Source organism: Pelmatolapia mariae, linkage group LG16_19 (assembly GCF_036321145.2).
Source record: "Pelmatolapia mariae isolate MD_Pm_ZW linkage group LG16_19, Pm_UMD_F_2, whole genome shotgun sequence".
Taxonomy (NCBI): Eukaryota; Metazoa; Chordata; class Actinopteri; order Cichliformes; family Cichlidae; genus Pelmatolapia; species Pelmatolapia mariae.
The window spans coordinates 67,238,341-67,261,023 of NC_086241.1; the positions used below are offsets into that span (position 1 = coordinate 67,238,341).

A 22,683-nucleotide genomic window follows, 5' to 3' on the forward strand; every position below is an offset into this window, starting at 1 on the left:
ATATTTTTGAATACAGTTTTTAATGTCACACAAATACTGCAGTAAGTAGGTGCACGTGAGCTTGCACAGGGAAGATCTACTCTACACGCTCCACTTACTGCACATAAACACGGATGCTATGTCTCACTGCTGCAGTAGAGGGCATCACATCTGCACCACATGAGCGTGATCGTTTGTTTCAGTCGAGTGATAGGGCACGCCCATAAGACACCAGAGACATGCATTTTATTCCTGTTTGTTATTAAGAACCGAATATCAAATGAGCAGAGCCATGAATATGTCTCTCTTCCTGTTTCTCTCTTATTTGTCTTCATCTTTTCCACATTTCTGTGTCAAATGAGACACAGTGAGTTTGTCGTTGGCAACAAGACTTGGCAATCACGGCTGTGAATCATCAAAGATGTGAAGATGAGTAAGATAAGGCTCATGCTGCCAAATATCCCTGAGTGTGTGACTGTGCCTTCTCTGTTCCTATGCAGTCACTTCTGTGGCAGCAGTGACCAACGAGGGGACAGTTAATATTTACTCTTGGGTTAAGCAGCAAATGTGCTAACGCCATTTCATTGTGTTTGACGATGAAGGCATTTTCAGCTTAAAAAACAAATGTGAAACGTCCTTTGCTTAAAAGCAGCATCTGATATGAGTAAAGATGGGAGGAAACAAAAAGGCAGTTGGTTAAATGAATCCGATCTCTTAATTTGAGCAAAGAATGCAGGACAGGTCAAATGGGAAAGCAAACATTTTGATGTCACTGCTCATAATCCCTGGAATGGAAAATATTTACAGACATTTGCAGGAATATTAAAGATCTGAGACAATTCGGGGCCGCTGTTGAGAACTACAGTGGCTGGTGGGGTGATGTTGGCAGTTTGGGAAGAAGAGGAGAAAGAGCTCAGCGAGGTCACATGTCGAGAGGCGCGCACAGCTTTCTCGCACAGACACATGAAAGGCAGCATTCATGAGCTTTCTGCACACACGTCTGCAAAACAACTGGCCACTTCTTAGCAGCAACAGTGTTACGTAATGGTTATCGTGCTAATAAGTATCAAACAACTCCAAACATAAACTCGACACGTTGTTTTTCGGAGCGCTTCTCACGAGCGGCGGGGCTCGCATGAATGTGCTATCTGTTCGCTCGGAGGCACCGAGTTTCCATTCGGAGTCAAAAGTTTCCATCTCACAAAAACAAGTTAGTTATATTTATGACAAGCAGAAGGTGTTGTAAAATATCAATTTCACGCTGCCCGTGGCGGTGAATAAGGGGCTTGTGAAAGTGGGTGGGAATTTAGGAGGAGTGAGAAACAGAACAAAGGGACACTCGGTCAGGCCAAACCTCAAACCTCATGGGCCGAGATGGCCTGCGCAGCGTCCGCTGCGTCTAGGGCCGCCCCGCACATCAGAGCGTGTTTACACTCCGCGGGTCTACTACAATCACTTACTGCAGGAAAAACAAGCCTTTTTCTTTGAGCTCGCAGCCAAGAAAAAGCCACTTCTGCCTGCTTCTTGCAGAGAGGGAGATATTCAGACTGTCCTTCTCCCACAGCCGCACAATCCAAAAACAAGCTCGCTGAGGAAAAACTGAATGGAGACGAGGACGAGAGAGAAACTGCACGGTGGAAAAAGGTTCGTCTCTCAGCTCGTGTTTCACACACAAAGATCAAGCGTCCGACATGCAAAGCCCCTCTCAAAAAGAAGGTCGCGTTCACAGATTGTGAGATGAAGCATGTGTCCATGTGTAGCAAATCTGAGATCTTCTACAGCCGTTTTCAGCAGGTATATCTCAGGTTATAAATCGCCTGGCTCCACTGTTGGCGCTAACACCTGCAGACGGATTTGTTCAGGTAGGGGGGGGATTAGAACGAGAGAAAGCGGGGAGGGAATCGCGAGCCGCAGAGACTGACACAAAAGAGAGCACAAGACAAACACAGACAGAAACAAAAAGAAGGAAGTTCTCCAGTCTTTAGTCTACATTCCTCAGCCTGAAGTATCCTCAGATCCTGAAACTATACAATCATCCCCTGACTAAATCCCTGCAAACAATACTGTCAGCCCAGGAGAGAGGGGGGAACTCAGCACAGGTGGTGTCAGGTGCTTCCCAGTGGAGGCAGATGGAGCAGCAGCACAGATTGGAGCAGAACAGATATCCTAAGCCATTTGTTGGTCTCAGCACCGCAGAGGAAGCCGGCTCATTCATCGCAGGAAATAACAAAGAAAAACCGAGCACCTGTGTAGTTTTACAAAGGTGGAAAATTATGGAAAGAAAAAACTCAAACGTCACACAAGAAGCAAGTGTTTGAGAGGACTGTCTGCTTGTATTCGTTCACTAATGACAGAAAATTGCTCAAGACTAATATTTATTTTGGGAGAGCACAGAGGACGCTCACAACAAGCATCTCAGCCCCAACGGGACCCCCGAACAAGACACAAAAGACCGTGTTTATGAAGGTGTGGCAACGACGACTGGGCCCAAAATTTAAAAAAATAAGCTGACTCGAATACTTGAAGCGTATTACTTTCAGACCACTGTTTAGACTTTGCAAACACGTGGTTTATACTGCTTGGAGGAGTTTTATATTCATTTTTCTCCTGTTTTGGAAGTCTAGAAGTCTAAAACAGCAGCAACGCTGTGCCAGCAAACACACTGCACTGTATCACAGTTTGTATATAAGAAAAGACTGAACAAAAACTGGGCAAATTGGAGGAAGTGCGCTGCCAGATTTAGAAGAATTTGGTTTATAGTATAATCCTCTAAATACATGAACAAGTCTGCTGCTGGGTTTATATTAGGGGAGTCACTGCAGGTAAATGGGTCACAACTTCCAACATATACCACAAGTAAAGCAGTTTATCACGTATGCTAAGACAATCATCCTTTCTATTAAAACCACTCTATACGCTGATGTCTAAACTGCAAACAAACTGTCACGTTTAGATATTTTCCCAGAACAGAAATATGAACACTGGATGAAGCCAAGCTCAAAATTTTTTGTTTCCTTTGTTGAAATAAGATTTTTAAAATCTCATTTTGACACTCCTAAATAAAAAATAATATCAAAAGCCAGGAAAAATAGTTTCCACCATGTTTTTAGGAACAGAATGTTCTATGAATCAGTCTCTGAATAAAAGGTCTACAAACCCTTCGGTCAAAATCCCGAGAATATAAACAGAAATAACGCTGCGGAGCTTGGATGGATGCGGTGCTGCTCATGTGGAGATATCTGCCTTGGATAATGAGCCTCGGTATTTAGAGTTATGAGCTGTAAAATTACACACATTTTTTCTAAAAAGCAGTATTTAAGGTTAAAAAAAATGTAAGTAACAGATAGCATCATCACATTAAGGCTAAATACGATCACTAAATATGCAAATCAGGCACAAGCTCAATAATTATACATTAATTCTGCATAGACACCTAACAGAAGAAGTGCAGTAAAATAATTATGTTTGAAGGCAGAAGACATGTTGTGGAAAGAAGACAGTCCAATCATCGAATAACTGATCTGTGCTTTTGCAGGAAAAAACTGCGTTTGCATAAAGTCTCTCATCATCAGTGGCTCAAAATGTAACAGTCTTTGTGTCTGCAGCTGCATTTAGTTAAAATCAGTCCTCACCTGAATGTGGCCGTAAGCTAAACTATCTGGATAACTAATCTGAACTGGGAAGTTTTATTTTCTACTCTTCAACAGCGCAGCTCAAGAATGTCTTTTTTCCTTTTTATAAATATGCCAACTAACATTTCAGTTAATGCTATTTTGACCTCTTAAATTAGAGGATGGAAAATGTGCATACGCTGTACAAACACATTTACGGTAAGGTGAGAAATGACATCAGACTGCTTTACATACCAGAAAGCACCACCTCAATGAGGTCTCCTTCATGGATGTCTTCAGCTGCAGTCAGCCTCTGCAGGATGTTCTCATCGTTTAAGTCGTGGCGGAATAGCAGGATCTTGTCGTACATGCCAAAGAAGCCGCACTCCGGGAACTGGAGAGAAAGGGAGATACAACAAAAATAAATAAGCAAGTTTAATTTTAGGCATAACGAATACTGATAAAGTTAAATGTCCCGAGACGCGATGCCCAATACGTGGACATTTATGGTTATGCACTGCAGTGGATCTAATACAGAGCATTTAAAAAGATATGGATCCAGCCAGTTGTCTTGATTCTTTTTCAAGCACGCACACGCACACTCACATTATGTCATTTCCAGCAGCTTACATCACCGCTTGTGTGCAGTATTGTGAACCCAATGGCTCAGGAAGAGAGCCCCTTTCCTCCCTCGCAGGAATCGACACTATATACTTGGAATAAATTCAGCACAGACTAATTCACGTTTTCCCCACTGTGATCAAAACGAGTGGCTTGCATTTAAACCCGTGTGTTCTGCATTGTGCACTTTGAGTTTTCTGAGTCATCTATTAAGACGATTCGATGATGTGTGTGCTTTAGTTGTTGAAGTGTTTCCGCTGGATTTGAGCAGCTTTCTACAAAAAGATGAATCACCTTTATTCAAGCGTGTCTAAAACGCCCAACAGCAGCTATCACCGCTCACAGCGTGTTGACCAAAACAAACCTTGACAAGCTGGTCGTGAACGGCAGCTGAGTGTGCGACATAAAGTCACATGACCAAGGAAAGGGGCGGGGAAGAGGGTGGGAGAGGTAGACGGGGAGAAGGAGGAGGTAAACATCCTGAGAGGAGTTCAGAAGAATCAGCATACAGGAAGTGCAGCGCCAGTCAATACTGAGTCACTTCCTGTGGTGAGGGCAGCCCATAACCTCTTAGAAAGCCATGTTCTTGTCACAGGGATAGGCCTATAATGAAATTATGTGCGTGTACTATATCCACTGTCCATGCGGCGAAACGGCAGAGTTTGCCCAGTGTTGTTGCGCTGTGGCTCCGCAGCACGTCTGTCATGTTTAAAAGGAGGAAACGCCATCAAAAGGTCAAATCAAAGTGAAACTTACTGAACATCTACTTGGCAAGGATCTCTCCTCTTTGCTCAGACTTTTCAAAGCTCAAAGGAGAAATGCGCTTTGAATACCAGGAACCTGCGCAGCATAACAACACATCTGCACACCTGACACTGCGGAAAAAGTCCAGCGACCCTCAATGAATTTTCAAAGCTGTCCCGACACAGATTGGGAACTGTGACGCTGTAGTTTAACGCCAAGGCAAGAGCCTAGCCTTGATGCCAAGTAGGTTGGTACTGAAGAATCCACCAGCTGTTTCCCCCTGAACCAGGGTCACATTCAATGGGCCACACAGAACAATGCCACTGTGTCCTGGGAGTACCAGGGGTTGGTACAGTGTCTAGGCACAGGACACATAAGACACCTGGTGGCTTATAACTGCCAAGAAACACAGAGAGAGAGAGAAAGCGAGACAGATTGATGGCCGGGGGAAAACACGAGTGTATCACATGACTTGTGTCAACTAAGCCAGAAGGATGAAATGCCTAAAGGTAAAAATTTAAATTCTGCAAAGCAACCGATAACTGCACAGGCTTGTAGTGGTGCTTCAGTCAGCAGTGGAATACAGATGCATTGTAATAAAGGAGCTGGACCCCTGCCCCCAACCTGCACTCGGAACTCCCACTGTGGAGGGGAACAGTCTCCCCCAGGGGAAAATTATACGGCAACGGGGAAAATCACACGGCAATGGTTTTTTCCACTGAAAGGCTCAACAGTTGTGGGGTGCTTACAAAAGCATTCATGCACTTTCAACAGGCTCATTCCAAGAATAAATTAAATGTCTTCTAATAACAAAAAATACTAAAATATGGTAGTGTGCAAAAGTCTTGAGCCACCCCTCATTCCCTTTCACTTTCTTATGACATTGGCTGCTTTTTCACCCATTTTTAGTCCATCTTCACAGGAACGTTATGGTTTCCTTGTTAAACCACCACACAATCATTCGAGCATAAAAAGAGCGCCTAAATCAAGAAATGGACTTAGTAAAGAACCAGTTTTCATTTGTATTTTTAGGTACGCATCATTTGTTCTCATGTCTTCATCTGAATCTATGGAAAATGATAAAGATAACACAACTTAAGTCAAACAAATAGTTTTTGCACCAACAGGGGGATTCCCAAAGAGCTAATTGCTGAAAACCTGGAGTATCTCAGGATGGTGTGAAATGTGTCCTTAAAAACATGAAAGGAAACAACAAGTGGAGGACAAAAGATGAAACAGCAGGCTTAAAAACCTACCTACAGCAGGTCAACAGTATCTGAAGGTCATGTGCTTATGAATAAATAAAAATAAAGCCCAGTATAGACCAGACACGGGACCTGAGAGATGAGACTTTCATCGGAAACGTCTCAGTGGAAGGGGAGGTTAGGAGAGAGCTACAACAGTCAGTTTCTGTAAAACACGGTGGAGGCACTGTCATGGTTTCTGGCTGCATTTCATCCCGTGGTGTTGGAGGTGGGCTTATCAGCGTAGAAAAGCACCATTAGATTTTGATCCAGCATGCAGCACCATCTGGAACCTGTCTGATCAAACTGGGAATCATCAGAACAAAAGAAGTTGTGGCATGTGCAGCGACAGCCTGGATGTTCTCTTCCTGTTCTCCAGATGTTCCACTTTTGCACAAAATGCTTGTTGCTCACACGTTAACACTCTCATAGGCTGATTACCTGTCAGGACAGACGCCTCCCTCCTTATAGCACGCTGGGGTAATTTTCCCCACGACTCCATGAATGACAAATGTATTTCTATTTGTATCCCTACTCCTGCTCAGTCATGATGTAAACCTGTGCACTGATCTCACAACAACAACTGCATGGCAACATAATCCATATATGAAGACTATTTCAGTTATATCCAAACTGCATGAGAAGCTGATTTTGCTCAGAGTGTAAAAACAAGGCACGCGACTGTAGAACGAAACCTTTCCAGCTCGATGCCTCAGCTGACATATCTACATCCTAATCCTGTCACGCTTTCAGGTGATTAATGCTGTATGGCTCAAACCATCAGCACCAAAGGCGGGAGAAGGGGGGCATCCTTCCTGAGGCGGCTGCAGTGTCACGGTAGGGTTTTCCTCCACCCGCCTGACACGCCTGCACTTGGACACACAAACACACGCACACACAAAAGCTGAAGTTGATGCCCATATCTAGCCAGCTTGAGTCACCTCCTCTTGGCTCCTCGTGCAGCACTTTCCACTGTACAGAATGAGTCCCATTCCAGAGCATCTGCATCTGCAGGCAAGAACATAGCAGCTCCGAGGGCAGAGGACATTACTTTTTTCCATGCCCTACTAAAGTAAGAGGAAGCCTATGGTACAAGAACAATAGACTGGCAGGTTTAGGACAACGTTTTAACAGTTTGTTGTTCTGATCGCAGGCGTAGAGGGATAGCCGAAGGCCGACCTGCGGGTGGATGGACGTATAAAGCACTGCATTTATACATTTTCTCCTTCCCGCATGCAAAAATAAACCATTCACCTCCAGCGTGCGCCTGTGCACATATACATCCTTACACACCATCACCCACACATGCTGCTGCATACATTTCCGAAGCCCGTAGTGACTAAGCGCGTCTTTTGTCATCTTCGAACGAGAGTCCATTCAGCTGAGCAGCCGCGACCACACACGTACACCAAAGACCCCGGCGAAGAGAAGCTGTGTGTGAGGTCCACAAGTCAGGCTGGAAAGACAAGTGGAAAGGGGCTTTGCAGTAGTAAGCTTTTGTTAAACGAACTAATCCGCCATTGATATGCTAAATCCTGCTGTAAGGAAAGAGAGTAAGAGGCAGGAGATGAAGGAAAAAGCGGGACAGATTTGAAATATGGTCCTATTTTATTGGAAGCCAAAAACAAATTATCTCAAGACGGCCAAGAAAAAATGATCTGGCTGGAAAAAAAAAGTATGTAGCTTTGAGGAATATTGATGCTTATTACTCTCAGACACAAAATGATAAATGAGTGAAATTAATCACAAGTCATAGCTCATGTATTCTGTGCGGCTGCTGTACAATTCCTGCACGAGGGCCTCAGTCACAGAGGACAATGAGAGTTTGTTGTGAAACAGGATGGCGTGCACCTGATTATGTGGTTAAACATTTGTGTTTCGCTGCATGTGCGATGTGTGGCAGAGGTGAGGGTGAAGCGGCGCTAAGAGCAGCGCGCAGGCTCTGACAGATGGCCGTGTGCTCGCAGTAAGGAAAAGCATGCAGCTTGACCTCGGGCTGTCTAACACCTTTATTGGCGTGGCAGCGGGCCAGACAGATGTGGAGGACAGCGACAGTTAAACGTCCAGCTCATCATCGCAGCGCCGGAGATAAAAGTTGGACGATGGAAACAATGCTGCTCGTGTGAAACACGCAGCCCTGCACAAGAATGCAGAACTGCGAACCACAGTTATTTTCATCTAGCTGTCATTTTCTTGATTAATCCTTTGATGCTTCGGTTTATGAAAAGTAAGAAAAGTGTGGCTAAAGTTTGATAACGCTGACGTTAAACAGCATATTTGTCTCATCGACGCTGCAAAATGTACGGATACTCAGGAAAACTGTAGAACTGTAAAATACTGAATAGCTGACATTATAATTATTATAGCCAATTTCATTCATTCTCATTCCAGATTCCAGCGTTTCAGGGCACCGACACCAGAAGCTTTCAGAAACACTCTTCCTGGCAAAAGGATTATAAAATGCCAAAATTTAAAAAAAGGTCCTGTTACATCTGGCATCCCATGGTCATGTGCATATTTCCGGATACTCTGACTCAAAAGATTGTGCCATTTTTCCTTATAACACTGCAAATAACTAAATCAGATATGGCCAGAAGCAGGATCGTTTAGAAAAAGCAAACGGAGCCCAGGACTTCCAGGTGTCCAGATTCTTTCTGCTTTTCTAAAAGTCAAACTTCACCTCCCTACATAAGATATGAGACTGAAGTCGGTTACTATTATTTAGCATTTCAATCAAACGGTCCCCTTAAGAGAAACAAAATGCTAGAGCGCATGGAAAACTTTACATCCAGCTTGGAAACTGTAGATGTTTCCTCTGCAATGTCCTTGAGCAGATATGTACTTAAAGGCCAGGGCAGTGTTCTCAGGTGTAAATGTGTAAACTAATGGATTTTCTTATACTGAACCAGAGGTATGTAAAAACATTACAAAAGCAAAGGGTAAAAGATTATCTAACCTCCAACACAACCTAAAACTTTTCATCGGGATCCTTGTGAAACATTTAACCAGAGTCAGGAGGTAAAAGACTCTTGTTTATTTTGCTCGAGGTGGCAAGATAAACACTGTCACAAGATCGGCATGATACAAGGTGCTTTTATTCAGCAGATAAATAAATCTATTGACCGATAACCTTGTAATTATTTAATAGTGCTAAGGCACAGATCGCTGTGCCCCAGAGACACCGAACCAGAAGACACAAGACGATGTTTTCAGTTCGGTTGCTCTGTATCTGAGCGAGCATCGGGAAGATCTTAAAAAGAGGCCAATAAGAAAAGACGGCATCTGCTCAAACTGGGTTAACAGCTACAATCGTGACTTGATTAATTCTGATGCGTTGCAGATTTAAAAGGCAGCGTGCGCTGTGCCGACGAGCTCCGCAGTCTGTTGTGAAACCATTAGCTCCGCTGAGCCGTAGTGAGGATTTCACAAATAGGACAACAGTGTTTTCATGTCAAAACAATGGGCAAACCATTGTTTGACTTTGACGTGCTTTTTAACTCCCACAACAGAGGAAAATACACTTCAATACTTCAACTAGTCCAACGGCTGCATTGGAAAATCCAATTATGTGCTCACACGAATCTTGGAGGAAAGCTGTGTAATTACTTTCTTCGAGTCACATCAAACGCCATGTGGAAACTTTGTTAATTTATTAAAGTCAACAGTGGAATTGTATTTGTTTTCATTGCACATTATTAATGTAATACCAGGCAAATTTTTTCCACACAGCATGGCGCAAGTCACTCATGCACTGCAAATTACAAGAGCACTAGATGTGGGCAACAACGGCAGCCAAATAATGAATTTGTCACTTGGACGGATGCGTCAGAAGAGGGCATGTTGGAAACACTCTGGTTTTCCACTGTCTTCTATAACATTATGTGTTTTGGCTCCTCCAGTAACAGTTTCCATTCACTTTAGCTGAATGGATTCACTTTGATGGTGGAGATGTCCTCACAGTATCAAGCTAATTAAGTAACGTGCTTCTTACCAGGTTTATGCAGTAGAGAAAGTCTATCCCACTAAATGCAAGAAGTAAGAAAAGATCTTACGAGTCAATTCAAGCGTTACCATAACCACCAATACATAAACAAACAAACACATGAATGAAATTCACATGCTGAACGACACATGTTGCATTGCACCTCTGAGTGATGTCACACACAAGGAGCAAGTGCAGTGGAATCCAAACCACATGGCTGGAAGAAAGGAGGCGTGACGCTTTTGATATCACGGTATTAAAGGAACAGATCGACATCCCATCCCGATACAAGACGGCGCTTTCAATACCGGAATCAGGTGGAAAAAACTAGCCTGGATCTGTCCAGCTGAGCTTCATCTCTTAAAGCTGTAACGTCACTGATTTTCAGGCAACTTCAAAATAAAGCTGGAGACTACCGAGTATAAAGTCAACCGATTTAATAAGGCAAAACATTTTCACCTTCATATAAAATTATTTCTACATGTTTCAGAGACTCTGTCATCTGTACAGAACCAGCATGATTCGACGGAGCTTGAATAAACGGTCCACGATGAATCAGGCGAATGCACAGAAAGTGCTTCGTTTCTGCTCTGCAGCCGGTGCATGAAACAGTCCAAGTGCATGCTTGATTTCTATAGCAAAAGTGTTTGCTCCTCCGTTTGCATGCACAGGCCAAGAACAACAGGCTGCAGCTGGAGGCAGAAGTAAAAGTGGGTTGGAAGGGATTTGAAAGGTACGTGCAGCTGACTGAAGAAGCACTCCCCTCAAATGGTTTACACTCAAGAAGGAATCTTTGCACATTTTTTCAGATTAAGCAAATGGATCCCACCACTCTCCATAACATGTTCACGATGTGTTGGCGACGTCTGCTCCTTTTCCACTGCAAAAGGAAGACTTCACTGGGGGTAATCGACTGAAGCAGCCGCATGCAACGGAAAGGAAACTCACGTGGTGAATTAGCAGCGAGAGAAGCTGTGACTTTCTCACTCTAGAGGCTGACTAACGCGTTTTCTTCCATGTGGTCGTATACGGCTCATGGTTCATTCATAGCTTTTACTGCATGAGGCTGTGTCATCACGGAACACAGCAGCAAGTTCTTCATATTAATAGAAACATGCCTGATTTTGTTTAAATATATCTGACAAATTTCAGCATGCATGACACAGAAACAAAGCTCCTTCAAAGCTTTCGCGGCCCCCACTTTGCACAGAAGACAGACTCACGCTGCTTCTTTGTGCGGACGCAGTTTGACCAGCGTCTCTGGACACTAAACAGCTTTTCACCCCGTGTACGTTTCACATAAATCTGTGCCTGGTTTAGGTGTAGCTGACATGCTCTGCAAGATGATGAATGCACGGGTCTGAATTGGTGCCAAACGTACAGATGCAATTAATTCACTGCTGCTTTTCTTGTTTTTGTAGGTGGAGGGCTGTGTGCGTATATCTGTGTATCTATGTGAACATGTGTGCATCTACATTTCTGGTCCGGACAAGGAGGAATTGCAACTCTAACCACTGAGTTTAGGTCCAGACCACAGCACAGTAGAAGACTCTACACCTGTAATTCTTAGACCTCTTTCAATCACCAAGAGACTCTGGGAAAGCTATACCCCTTACCCAATTTACATCAACCACAAAAGCAGAACGTCCTCCTGCTTTTATAAAACGTAGCCGTGAAGCACTCCAAAGAAAATCCTACAGTAATTTCAGCAGGCTCTTGATTTTCTGGATGTGGAGGAACAATGCCCTTCTGTCGTAATTTGGCCTTAAGAACAAAAGCGCTGAAATGAAGTCGAGATAATGGTGGTGAGGTCACTGCTTGGTTATTAGCCACTGTATCCTCGACGAGAGCCATGTGGCTTCCAGCCGAACAACACCAAGTTTTTTATACATGCATGACAGAACCTGCCTCATCCCTCTTCAGTGACGCATCTCCAACACGTGTGGGTGTGCGCCAGCAAGCATCTCTGTGTGCAAGTTTTATATGCAACAGCGTCCAGAGGCCAGGCATAGGAGAGGAAGGCTGAGTCACAGGATCTAAGGCCTCGCAGGAAGACAGCAGTGTGATCTAAGACATGCTTGGCCAGGCCCCCGCACACCACTGATGAGTTATTGCTCCGTTGCGATCCTCAGCCAGCACCTCCACCCCAAAGATATACTGCAGCACATACTCCATCTCCTCTCTCTGGCCTGGAGTAGCGAGAGAGGGCCGCCAGATTCACCTCCACACGGGGCAAATAAACAGGTGAACCTGGGGGGAAGTTTTGTGAGATTGATGGCAACTGCACTTTCTCTTGTTCCGCTAGAGCAAAAGGTCAGAAGGTGTGCAATAATGGCAGGATGTAGAAACAGGCTGCTGTTGCTCAACAAAAGCATTAATAACTGCTGTGGGCTCTGCAGCAGAAAGTAGCTCAGGACTAGCTGCATGAGCTTTACTTTATTCCCGACTAATAGTGAGGAATTGCTTTTACAGACATGCCTTTGTTTCACACAGTTTCACGTAGATGTACCTCTGAAAAGAAAAAACAAAAGCTAAATAAGCAGTCCGGCCGAATTCCAACACTCTAGCTGTCACCTCCTTCAAAACAGCCACCGAGAGGCAATTTCTCTAAATGTTTAAACACGCAGACAAGAATAATAGCAAGTGCAGGGTAGAGAAAAGCCATTTGAACGCAGGCACACAAAGTGAACGGGCTGTGCTGCTCTGCCGACCACAGCAGATTGGAGAGCAGGAGCAGAGAGAATATGGAAACAGGGAGCGGCTCTGAGGGGAACTAACCAGCAAGCACGGCTGAAGAACGAGACAGAGTGACAAAAGGAGCCCAAATTAAGTGGCTGACTGCTCCCCTTGCATTCAGAAATGTTCAAACAAACCAAACTTTTCTTTCCCTTTTGCCTGGGGTGCTGCTTTTTCATAGATGTGCATTTCTTGAGACGTTTTCCATTTGTAAGTCGGAGAGCTTGTTGTTGTATTCTTGTTGTATCAACTTGTAATTTCACTTCCTCTGCCACCTTCCTATCAGTTTGACAGATCACTCTCTGCACTGAGACAGGAAAGGCAAAGAGCGCTGAGAAAACAGCAGAGAACGAGACACTCTCTGACGTGCTCGTGCTGCAGGGATCGATAATAATGCCAAAGTGATACGACTGTACGGCCACTGTCAGACCACACCATGCGTGTCAGTCAGTGACATGCACACGGTTCTGCATGTTAACTGCTAAGGTCACAAACAAGCAACTTTGTGCATTTTCAGTTTACGAGCTCCTCGAGTCAGAGAAGTGACATTAGTGGTTAACTACGTCAAGCAGACAAATGTGGTGTAGCGCAGAGTCCTTGTCACTACACCGGCTTTAACTGTTTCTCTTCAGCATTTGTCATGCTTGAAGTCCTTTAAGTATGCTGACATTGTCAGCAAGTGCAGTCAAGTTAGAAGCTGGTCAACAGAGGAAGGCCTGTTAATGAATACATGAATAGGTGAAGTAAGACATCCGTTATGCCACGGTAACAAATTTATGAATGGAAACTCGAGGAATCTCTCGGGAAGTGCTCCTAAATCACTTAATGTGGTTGGCTTTGCAAAGACAAAGTCACCAGCATGTGCGAGCATTAAATAGCTCTGCGGTGTTCCTGCATGCCACATTAATATAATTGCGATGGAGCTCTTTGAGTCCGTATTAGCGGGGCTTGGAGCGATGCCACGTTATCTCCCACCACTGGCTAAAGTACGATGAAGGACATTTGAGCAACCAAGAAGCACAGACAACCCAAGGTGAAGCTATGATTGGTGGCAGAAGTGGCTTCTACTGATGGTTTTGGCACAGGACATCAGCCACGCAGTGCCCACAACCCCCTCTGCACCCCATGCAGGGACTGCCAAGGGCTGTCCCAGCCTCCCCTGCCCCCTCTCCCCAGAGAGGACCACGCTTCTCCACTCTGTCATTCACTGACTTTTGCGGCCAGGCCCCGTGCTCTGCCTTGCCACTTTACATTTAAAGGAGAGCAAGGCGGTAGAAATGTGCACTGCAGATGGTAGAAATTACTTAGCTCACTTAACTTCAGAGATATTTTTTTTCCTTTTTCTTCTCTCTCTCCCTTTTCCACAAATTACTCCAAGACTGGGGAAATTGATAGATTCCTTGTGCACGTTGGCTTTTGATTTGTACATGGAAGACTTTTTTTCTTCGGCAATCCCATCCTGATATCCATTTAGCTGGCTCTATGGCTTTGGAATACGTTAGCGTGCCTTCAAACGAACACCAAAATGTTGGGGGAAAGGCTAAAAGCCAAAAGTTTGCTTTACACTGGAGAGACTCGTTTTTCCTTGAGAAGAAGCTCAATTTGCTTTCCAGGGAACGTCTGGCCCCATGCAGATCACACGTGTGATGTCGAGACGTCCTCTGGGGTGAAACATGTCAGCTAGCTTCATAGGAACATTTACATGTGGCCGTATAGCGTCGAAGAAAAGCAGCGAGGGAGACGGTGGTGATTTATTTCCCATGTGTTTCGGTTAGCGCTGGTCGATGTGAACTGCAGCCTCCATTTTCCATCTGTGCACTTCTTTGATGCTGTTTTCACCTCTTATTTCCTTCCCCTTATAACCTGTTTATGTCTCCTGTGCCTTTCTATCAATACTTTTCTTCCAGAAGGGGTATTTATGAGTTAGTGATACAAGCAAATAAAATAAATAGGTCTTACATTTGTACTTTATTACTGTAGCTGTAATCCTAAATGTATCGAAGACAGAAAGATACAGAAAGAAAGTGTTTTTTTCTTTTAATTTGAAAGTTTTTAAATATGTAACAAACAAGGAAGTAAAAACTGCAGATTAATACGATCGTTTTGTAGCTTCTGTCTAAACCAGCAGTCCCCAACCTTTTTTGCACAACGGACCGGTTTATGTCCAAGATATTTTCACGGACCGGCATTTAAGGTGTCGCGGAAAAATTCAACAAAATAAAACCAGTACCAAAAAAAAGATTTATTCATAACATGGGAAAAGACCCAGGGAATCAGAGTTAACGTTAAAAACTGATAAAAACGCTGGAAAACCATAAATTTCACACCCGTGCCTCAACTCTCGTGGCCCGGTACCAAACGACTCACGGAGTGGTACCGGACCGTGGCCCGGGGTTGGGGACCGCTGACCTGCTGCTGTTGTCACCAGACCTGCAGTAAAGTTCACTGGGCATGGTTTGTACTGCAGCTAGGCCGGGGTCACAGGGGTCAGCCACATGCAGCTCTTTACCCATTTTCAGCATCTTTTTCCACCAGTTATGTGAATGTGAATATAGAAATAACCAACGTTGTGTTTTTTTTAAATAAAAAAATGCCGAGCTTAATTTAAAATGTTTTCACATGTGCCTTATAGTCTTTTTCATTGATCTGTTAGCTGGGTACGCTTCAGTAAAAGTCATATGCACAAACACTGGTAGCGCTTTATGGTGATTCTGTTTCAGTGTCATCAGCCAACGTTAGCTATTTGGTGATCGATCAGTGTGACTCGAGTCACTCAGAGGCACACCATAACTTCTCTGTTAGCAACACACGTGTTTGAAACACTCCAAAGCAGCTGATTCGAGTGTAAATGAGTTAAGTGAAAAACATGTTTATGTTCCATCTGTCTGAAAGAAAAAAACTACTGGTCGGTATATCGGATTTTGAAATCAACAAATCAAAAATGCTGCATCAGCTGGGCTCTAAAAGCATGGCATGTTCAAAAAAGTTCTAAATAACATACTCAGTCGACTGTCACAGGTGCTAAAAGGTTTGAACTGCAAAAGGTGACACACCAATTTACACGTAATCATCTGTTTCACTTTCACCGTAAGGCACAAATATATATTTTTTGGTCAAGAAAAAAAACAGCTCCTTTGGAAAAGGTGTTTTTAAAACAAAAATGACCAAAAAAACAATTATCAAAGCATGATTTATTTAAAAAATGTCTTAATTATTAATGGCAGTCAAAGAACAAGTTCAGTATTAACAGGGGGAGCTACATAGACAGCTGTTTGTAGATCTGGGCAGTGCTGACAGGAAGTGCAAGGCTTGAACCTGTTCAGTGTTTTGTCACTGTCAAGAGTACTTCATGTTACGTTCAACAGCTCAGTTTATTGTTTGTAAAGCTCCAGCTCAGTTTGCTGACAGCAGTTTTAGTCATTATTCAAAAGCTTTTGCTGCACAGCATTTTTATAGCGTGCCCGTGCTTCCTACAGGGCCCTCCTGTGCGCTCAGCACAGGACAGATTCTATATCTCGCGGAGCCCACGGGTATTAAAATGGGTCCATTCCCAGGCCTCGCTATCCCGTACACGTACGAATGCAGACCAACAAAAATCTTCTGCACTGTTGCAACTCAGTCTAATTAATCTTGGAGGAGAATTCTGAGCTGATCTTGTTTTCTCTGCCAGCTGTTACCTTGCATCATGTAAGTGATATTACTCAAAGGTTTAGAGCGATCCAAACCCTTCTGTTTTTATAATACTTTGCTTTTTTCCTGTGTGTTGTCCAACACAGCCCATTTCTGACTCAAAAAGGTCTTTGTCTGGCTAATTACAGAGGCAGCTGCAGAGCTCTGAACCAGAGACTGGGAGTTACAGTGCTGACAAAACCAATGGGGGAACCTGCGGCTGAGGCCACTGCCTTTCATTGCATTTTCAGCTGTAGTGAAAATGCATCAACATCCTAAGGGCTAAATTAAAGTATTCATAAAGCTAACATGCTCTCTTTCCATCTCCAGTGCCAAATAAAATCAAATTTCCTTCCTCCTGCTAAACTTTATCGTCGCCTTTGATAGAGAAACTTTTAACTGATGCCAAGTAAATTCAAACATATCAAACGTGTTGCTGCCAACATTCATCAGAAAATTCTATTGTTGCAGTAAATACAGTTGAACAGGAATGAAAACTAATCTGTGTTAACCGTGAAATCGGCATTACAGCGCTCCTTACAACTTGTCAAATATTCCCTCCGACCACAGCAAGAATTTAGCCTCACGCGTCTGAGTTTCATAACATTCGAATCCCACCCATACCCAGGAACATCACATCATCCTCCAAAAATGCCTGGGCAAAGAAGAATGCTCTGTAGCTGACTGGCTCACCAGGCTGACCAGCTGGCTAACTGGGAGTCGTGAACTTTTGTCCCGCCGCTGCTCCCTTTGCTGGCTGCTAGAGAGGACTTGGGCGACACCAAACAGGAAGCATTCAACAAGTGGACGCTTTGGATGTTTATCTCACGCCATTCATCAAACCCCCAAAACCAGAGGAGTCGGGACCCGGCTGGTGAAACAAGGCTGTGATCAGGGAGCCATTGCGGGGTTAGATCTGGGTTTCTTCGTACCCTGACAGGGGTTGGTCGCCTCCACCCTACGGCTGGCTCCCCTCCTCCTTTCTCACAGTCTTCAAGGAGCCTGGCTTAGGGTTGATGCTCTTGTGCCAAGTGGTGACAATAAAAAAGTTACACTTTTAAGCATTCAGCAGATTGCAAGAGCAGTGACCACAAAAGCTGCTCTAAGAGACTGAACTTATCAGCGTCAGGGTGCGCCAGAATAAGGTTGACCTAACCACTATAAGTTGGTAATTACGAGCCAAACCGCTACTATCAAAATCAACTTCACATCAACACAGAGAACAGAAAGAAAATCTATTCTGTAGATGAAGCCAAGTCATGTGGTTGGTCGGGTGTTTAGCAGGAAGAAGAATGAGCCGTAGAAAAACTATACAATGCACAGCTATTATAAAAGGTTGCACGACCCCATGTGAAACAGAGAGACTCATTCAATACTATAGGGATAGTTTACTAAATATTAACCTTTGAGGCATGATTCAGCGCATGCAAACAGCTGGAAATCTGACAACCGTTCAACCACAGCTGGACTAGAAATACAGTATATTCAAGATAAGAGTGAGCTCAAAAGGAAAACTATAGCAAAGTAAAGCACTCTGCTGATCAGAAAACAAGCTTTTCATCCTTAAGCTATGATCACAAGCTTTAAGAAGATACCAAAGGAATGTGACTGCAGATTTCACGATACCCTCCTAGAGCAACTGCAGCAGAAGAGTGTTTGTGCAGAGTGATGCGCTGCAAACATTTTTCTATCTCAAATATTAAAGCACATAACGTACCGATTAGAGACAATATGTGTGTCTAAAGAGGCAGATCACATAAAACCTTCACAACAACCTGAAATAACAGCAATAATTCAAAAGATATTCTGTTAGTGGGACTCATTAAGTCCTGGTTTACTAATCAAGCCGGTCAGTGGGAGATAGGAGCTGGCTGTCTAAAGGGAAAAAAAACCCTGGCTCAGACAGCAGACAGTAGGGAGGGCATCGACTTCTTTATGCTATCTAAACAAAAGAGCTCAAGGACACCGCTGAGAAAGAAAAGTGGATCCAAGCTGCCGTCCCGCCCTGCTGGCACAGCGGCCAGACCTGGGTGATCAGCACAAAGGTGGACAGACTGTGCAGCCGTTCGAATACAAATGTATCGACTAACAAGACGTCAGTGCGATATCCGCTGTGGTTTGTAAGCAAGCAGATTCTACACTGAAAGCTCACAACAGCTGACACAGCAGAAAGGCTGACACTGAACTGCACAGATCTGAGTTGGGATAAGCATCCCTGTTTGTTGCATGGCTGAGCGGTGAGTCACTTGGTGAAGCAGGCCAGCTCTCAGCGGAGGAAACGGCACCACAGAGGGGGAATACGCTTCCATCCAAACTCCATCTCCGCGCAGATATTACAACATAAAGTCGAACGCTTTTTCCTGCCTCGGCCGCGCTGACAGACACCTGAAGTTCTGCTGACTGGAGACATCCTGGGACTGCTGTCAACGGCTAGACCGGCTAAGGTCAGAGATCCTCAGCTGGGAAAGTTGGCCGGGATGAGCGGACTCTGTAACGCTCACCGCTGTCATGCATATTCTAGAAAAGAAGGCAGGGATGGACTGAAAGCACACAAGGCCTACAGTCATATTTTCCACTGATATCAAAGCCATATGGCTGGATTTCATGAAATAGTTGAAGCAGTGCACTGCTTCTGGCAGTGTTTAATAGAAGCACTGCACACTAATGTGGATGAACAGGCTGGATGTGTTCTGTGGTGGTGATGTACAGTATATTATGATGAAAAGATATACAGCGTGGTCAGATGTTTATAGGCTATTGTAGACTCGCATGACTGCTGGCCATAAGTTTTATAATCACCTGGCACATCTTATCAGACTGCCCGCCATCTTTGAATGAACGCATGTGATACAGAGACAAAGCCGGACCTTATCTCGGTTGGATCTCAACTCAAAATGCAGGCGCTGCACTGATTTTCTTTAAGGGGTGTTTCTAAAGCATCGTGTTTCCTCACCTTTTCCTGTTGCACATTCTACCCCAATATGTTACGAGATCCATGCAAATTTGTGCAGCGATGAGATTTTCTGCTCTGTGAACCAGAACTGTTCATAACCAGCTAGCTAGTGAGAATCAGCAGACCTCGTAAAGAACAACAACATTACCCTGCTCCTCTGGAATGTCAACTTGGACAACACGAAGCAAAGGACGCGGGCTCGGCACACACAGCTCCCGCACCGTCTCCCATTTGTTCAACACAAATTTGCTCCTAATTCCTTTTTTTTTCCTTTTTAATTGTAATTATCATGACTTCAAAGACCAGCGCAGCTCTGACCTACATAAATGTTCAGATTCTAGTGGCTGATGAAAGTGCTTTGTTTAATCACCCTCTCTTTTTATGCACTCAATGATAATTACACACACAAATGCAGTAATCATCATTATTTGCAAGAGGTTAAACATGTGCATGCACACAGAAGCCATTTCATTATTCCAATAGGCTTTGCATACTATTAATCCCTCACAACTGTGAAGTACAGCACCTATAAGAGCACCTATAAATGGTTAGAAACACCACATATTTAGCAGATAGATAGGAACTACGATTTTTTTCACTGTGCAAATACAGTGTTTAACTTTCCAATTTATACCAAATACTATTTTTGTCCTTTTTGTAATTATTATATGATTATGGACAAGAAAACCACTTCATATGACGGCCATAACATCTGGGGTACTGCGGCTTTGCTGTGCTTATAATATGAGGTTGTTTCAGATGAAGGAAATTAAAATGTTTAACCCTCATTCTTACTTCACACATTATAAAAAGAGCCCACACACGCACATGCAGTATGACTATAAATTTCTGACCAGTTTCACCACAAAAAACAACAAGAACACAGAAAGTAAGGCGAGGTAAATACGCCACAGCGATGGCTTGTTGAAAGATGCAACCTATACTTGTGCTTAAAGTTGGTTCTTCTGCTGAGGCTGAACTCCTTCACCAATACCATCTGAAAAAAATGCTTCGAGATACACAGCAGGCACAAAACCACTTCATATATGTGCGTGCATATGTGTTTGTTCTTGCACTTGCATCGTGTCCAGTGACATTACACAGCAGCATAAATAACAGGCGCTAGTAGACCGTAACTGGAGGAGCATCGATGCTGTTGTGTGCATGCTTCTGCGGTGTTTGACTCATTGGGAGCCACATGGCGCAGATGTCTGCTTTGGAAAACAAAAACAAAACAGATGAATATGGTAGGAGATGGGAAAACACATGCTGGTGCTTCATCACGTTGGTCCTCTTGAGCCTCTGATATTACGGCTGCACTGTGAAAAACAAGCTCACTGCAGATAGCGAGCTTGTTTTTGAGTAATACACTTCATTTCAGAAGAGATTAAAGAAAACAATGATGGCGAAGCACATCCTTTATGACAGAAAATAGACTGTTAACTATAATAAAGGGGAAGTATGAAGACATCCCTACCTTCTGATCCACTATGGAGCACACCAGGTCCTTCACAGCAGACAGCGACAGGTCACTGGCCTCCAGGTTCACCGTCTCTCTGGTCAGTCCGATCTGCAGCAGGAAGGACACCCCATGGAAAGAGCTGCGGGAGTTGGTGGGGCTGGGGGCGCTGTGACTGCCGTTGGACAGCCGTGTGTAGATGGGTCCAGACGGGCTGGACAACGGGGTGGATGGCAAGGACGGGTGGTGCAGATGGACAGAGTGGAGGAAGGCTCGAGGTAAGGATGGGGGAGAGGAGGCAGACATTGGGTTTCTTCCAGTTGCAACGTAAACGTCTGAACAGTGGAGGAATCAGTGAGGGCTGGCAGAAAAAAGCACAGCTGGGTTTCTGTGGATGAACTCCTGATAGGGGGAATCTTTGGTCTTCATCAGTAACAGTCAGTTTATTATCAAAATGATACTGTCCTTTTCAAACTAACAGCCTATCCACCCGCTGGAGCGCAAACGGCCCGAGCACTGTCACCAAACTGACAGGTGATGGAGGAAAAGTGTCTGAACAATACGCAGGCCTCTGCAGTGAAATCACAGCAACACACTTCATATCCTGGAGTTTTGTTCCTTCTCCTTAGTGAAGTCAGTAATCCATTCTGACCACAGGAAGCCTGTCACCACACACACGCAGACACACACACACACACTACTTTTTAACGAGAAGCATTCTCATATCTGAAAACAGTTGTGAAAAGCATTCAGGGTGTATGAATGAATCAGCTGCTGTTCTTACAGTGTAAAGACGCTGAGCTGGATTCACTAAGAGGACGTTTCATTTTACGTTTGTCACAAATCAAAATCAAATATAAAATCATTTATTATTATCTGCAAGGTTCGGAGCAAAGCACGCCCCCAAAGTTTGGGGCTTGTCTATAAATTCAATTATTTTAAATTTTCTCGCTACATTTCTCGACTTGTGCTAACTGTGAGAAAGTTGCAAGTAGGCGATTGTACGCGAGCGCGTAAAACGCCAAAACTGCAGGCCACAAGACGCGCAAACGTCGATAAAGGGTATCACTTGTGTGTTTGTACGGATTCAAACCCCATAAACATCTGGAACCGAGGCTTCTGAACATCTGCTCCCCTCCCACTTTCGATTGGCTCGCTGGCAGAACACAACCCGAGCCGAGAATGCCAGCAAAACAAGTTATACAAGCCCCGAATCTGCGCTTTCTGAGCCTGGCCGCTGAACGCTCTCTCCCGGTACAGTCGGGTTAAAGCCAAACGTCGAGTTAAACGTTTCTTACAGGATACTTTACCTTCGCTCTGGGCGCAGGGCGCTTTTCGATCCATTGTGAGAGGGCTGAAGAAACTTTTCAACTCCATCAAGTGAGGAACGCGCAGTCGGAACTTTATTCTTCTGCACTTTGTTACAAGTCACACAGAAAGCACTCCGACACAGCCCACAGCTCACACATACTAACTTTAGTTTTGCAGTGAGTCTCGCTGAGACGAGCCGCTCCGTGCATTAATTTTCTCTTATCTTTTATTCCAGATTGTAAATTCATGCGCATCTTATTATCCTTCCAGCTGTGACTACTCCCCCTGCTCGACGAGAAAAAGAGCAGCGACCGTCGCTGGGGCTTGGAGTCTTTTTATTATGTCCGCATAACTGACTTTCCATGTGTGGGGAG

The 22,683-nt window shown here is 44.2% G+C and overlaps 1 protein-coding gene across 2 annotated transcripts in view; it reads right to left on the reverse strand.

Annotated features, from left to right (window-relative positions):
- prkd3 (protein kinase D3) overlaps positions 1–22,592 on the reverse strand; it is a 36,373-nt gene extending 13,781 nt beyond the window's left edge. Inside the window, exons 1-3 of one of the 2 annotated variants that reach the window (XM_063498895.1) lie at positions 22,309–22,592; positions 21,017–21,660; positions 3,846–3,984 (exon numbers count right to left, since the gene is read on the reverse strand). In XM_063498895.1, coding sequence (XP_063354965.1) covers positions 3,846–3,984; positions 21,017–21,304 — 427 coding nt within the window. In that variant the 5' untranslated portion in view covers positions 21,305–21,660; positions 22,309–22,592. The remainder of the gene's footprint in view (positions 1–3,845; positions 3,985–21,016; positions 21,661–22,308) is intronic. The other variant, XM_063498894.1, reaches the window with a different exon arrangement.
- Between the last annotated feature and the right edge of the window lie 91 nt (positions 22,593–22,683).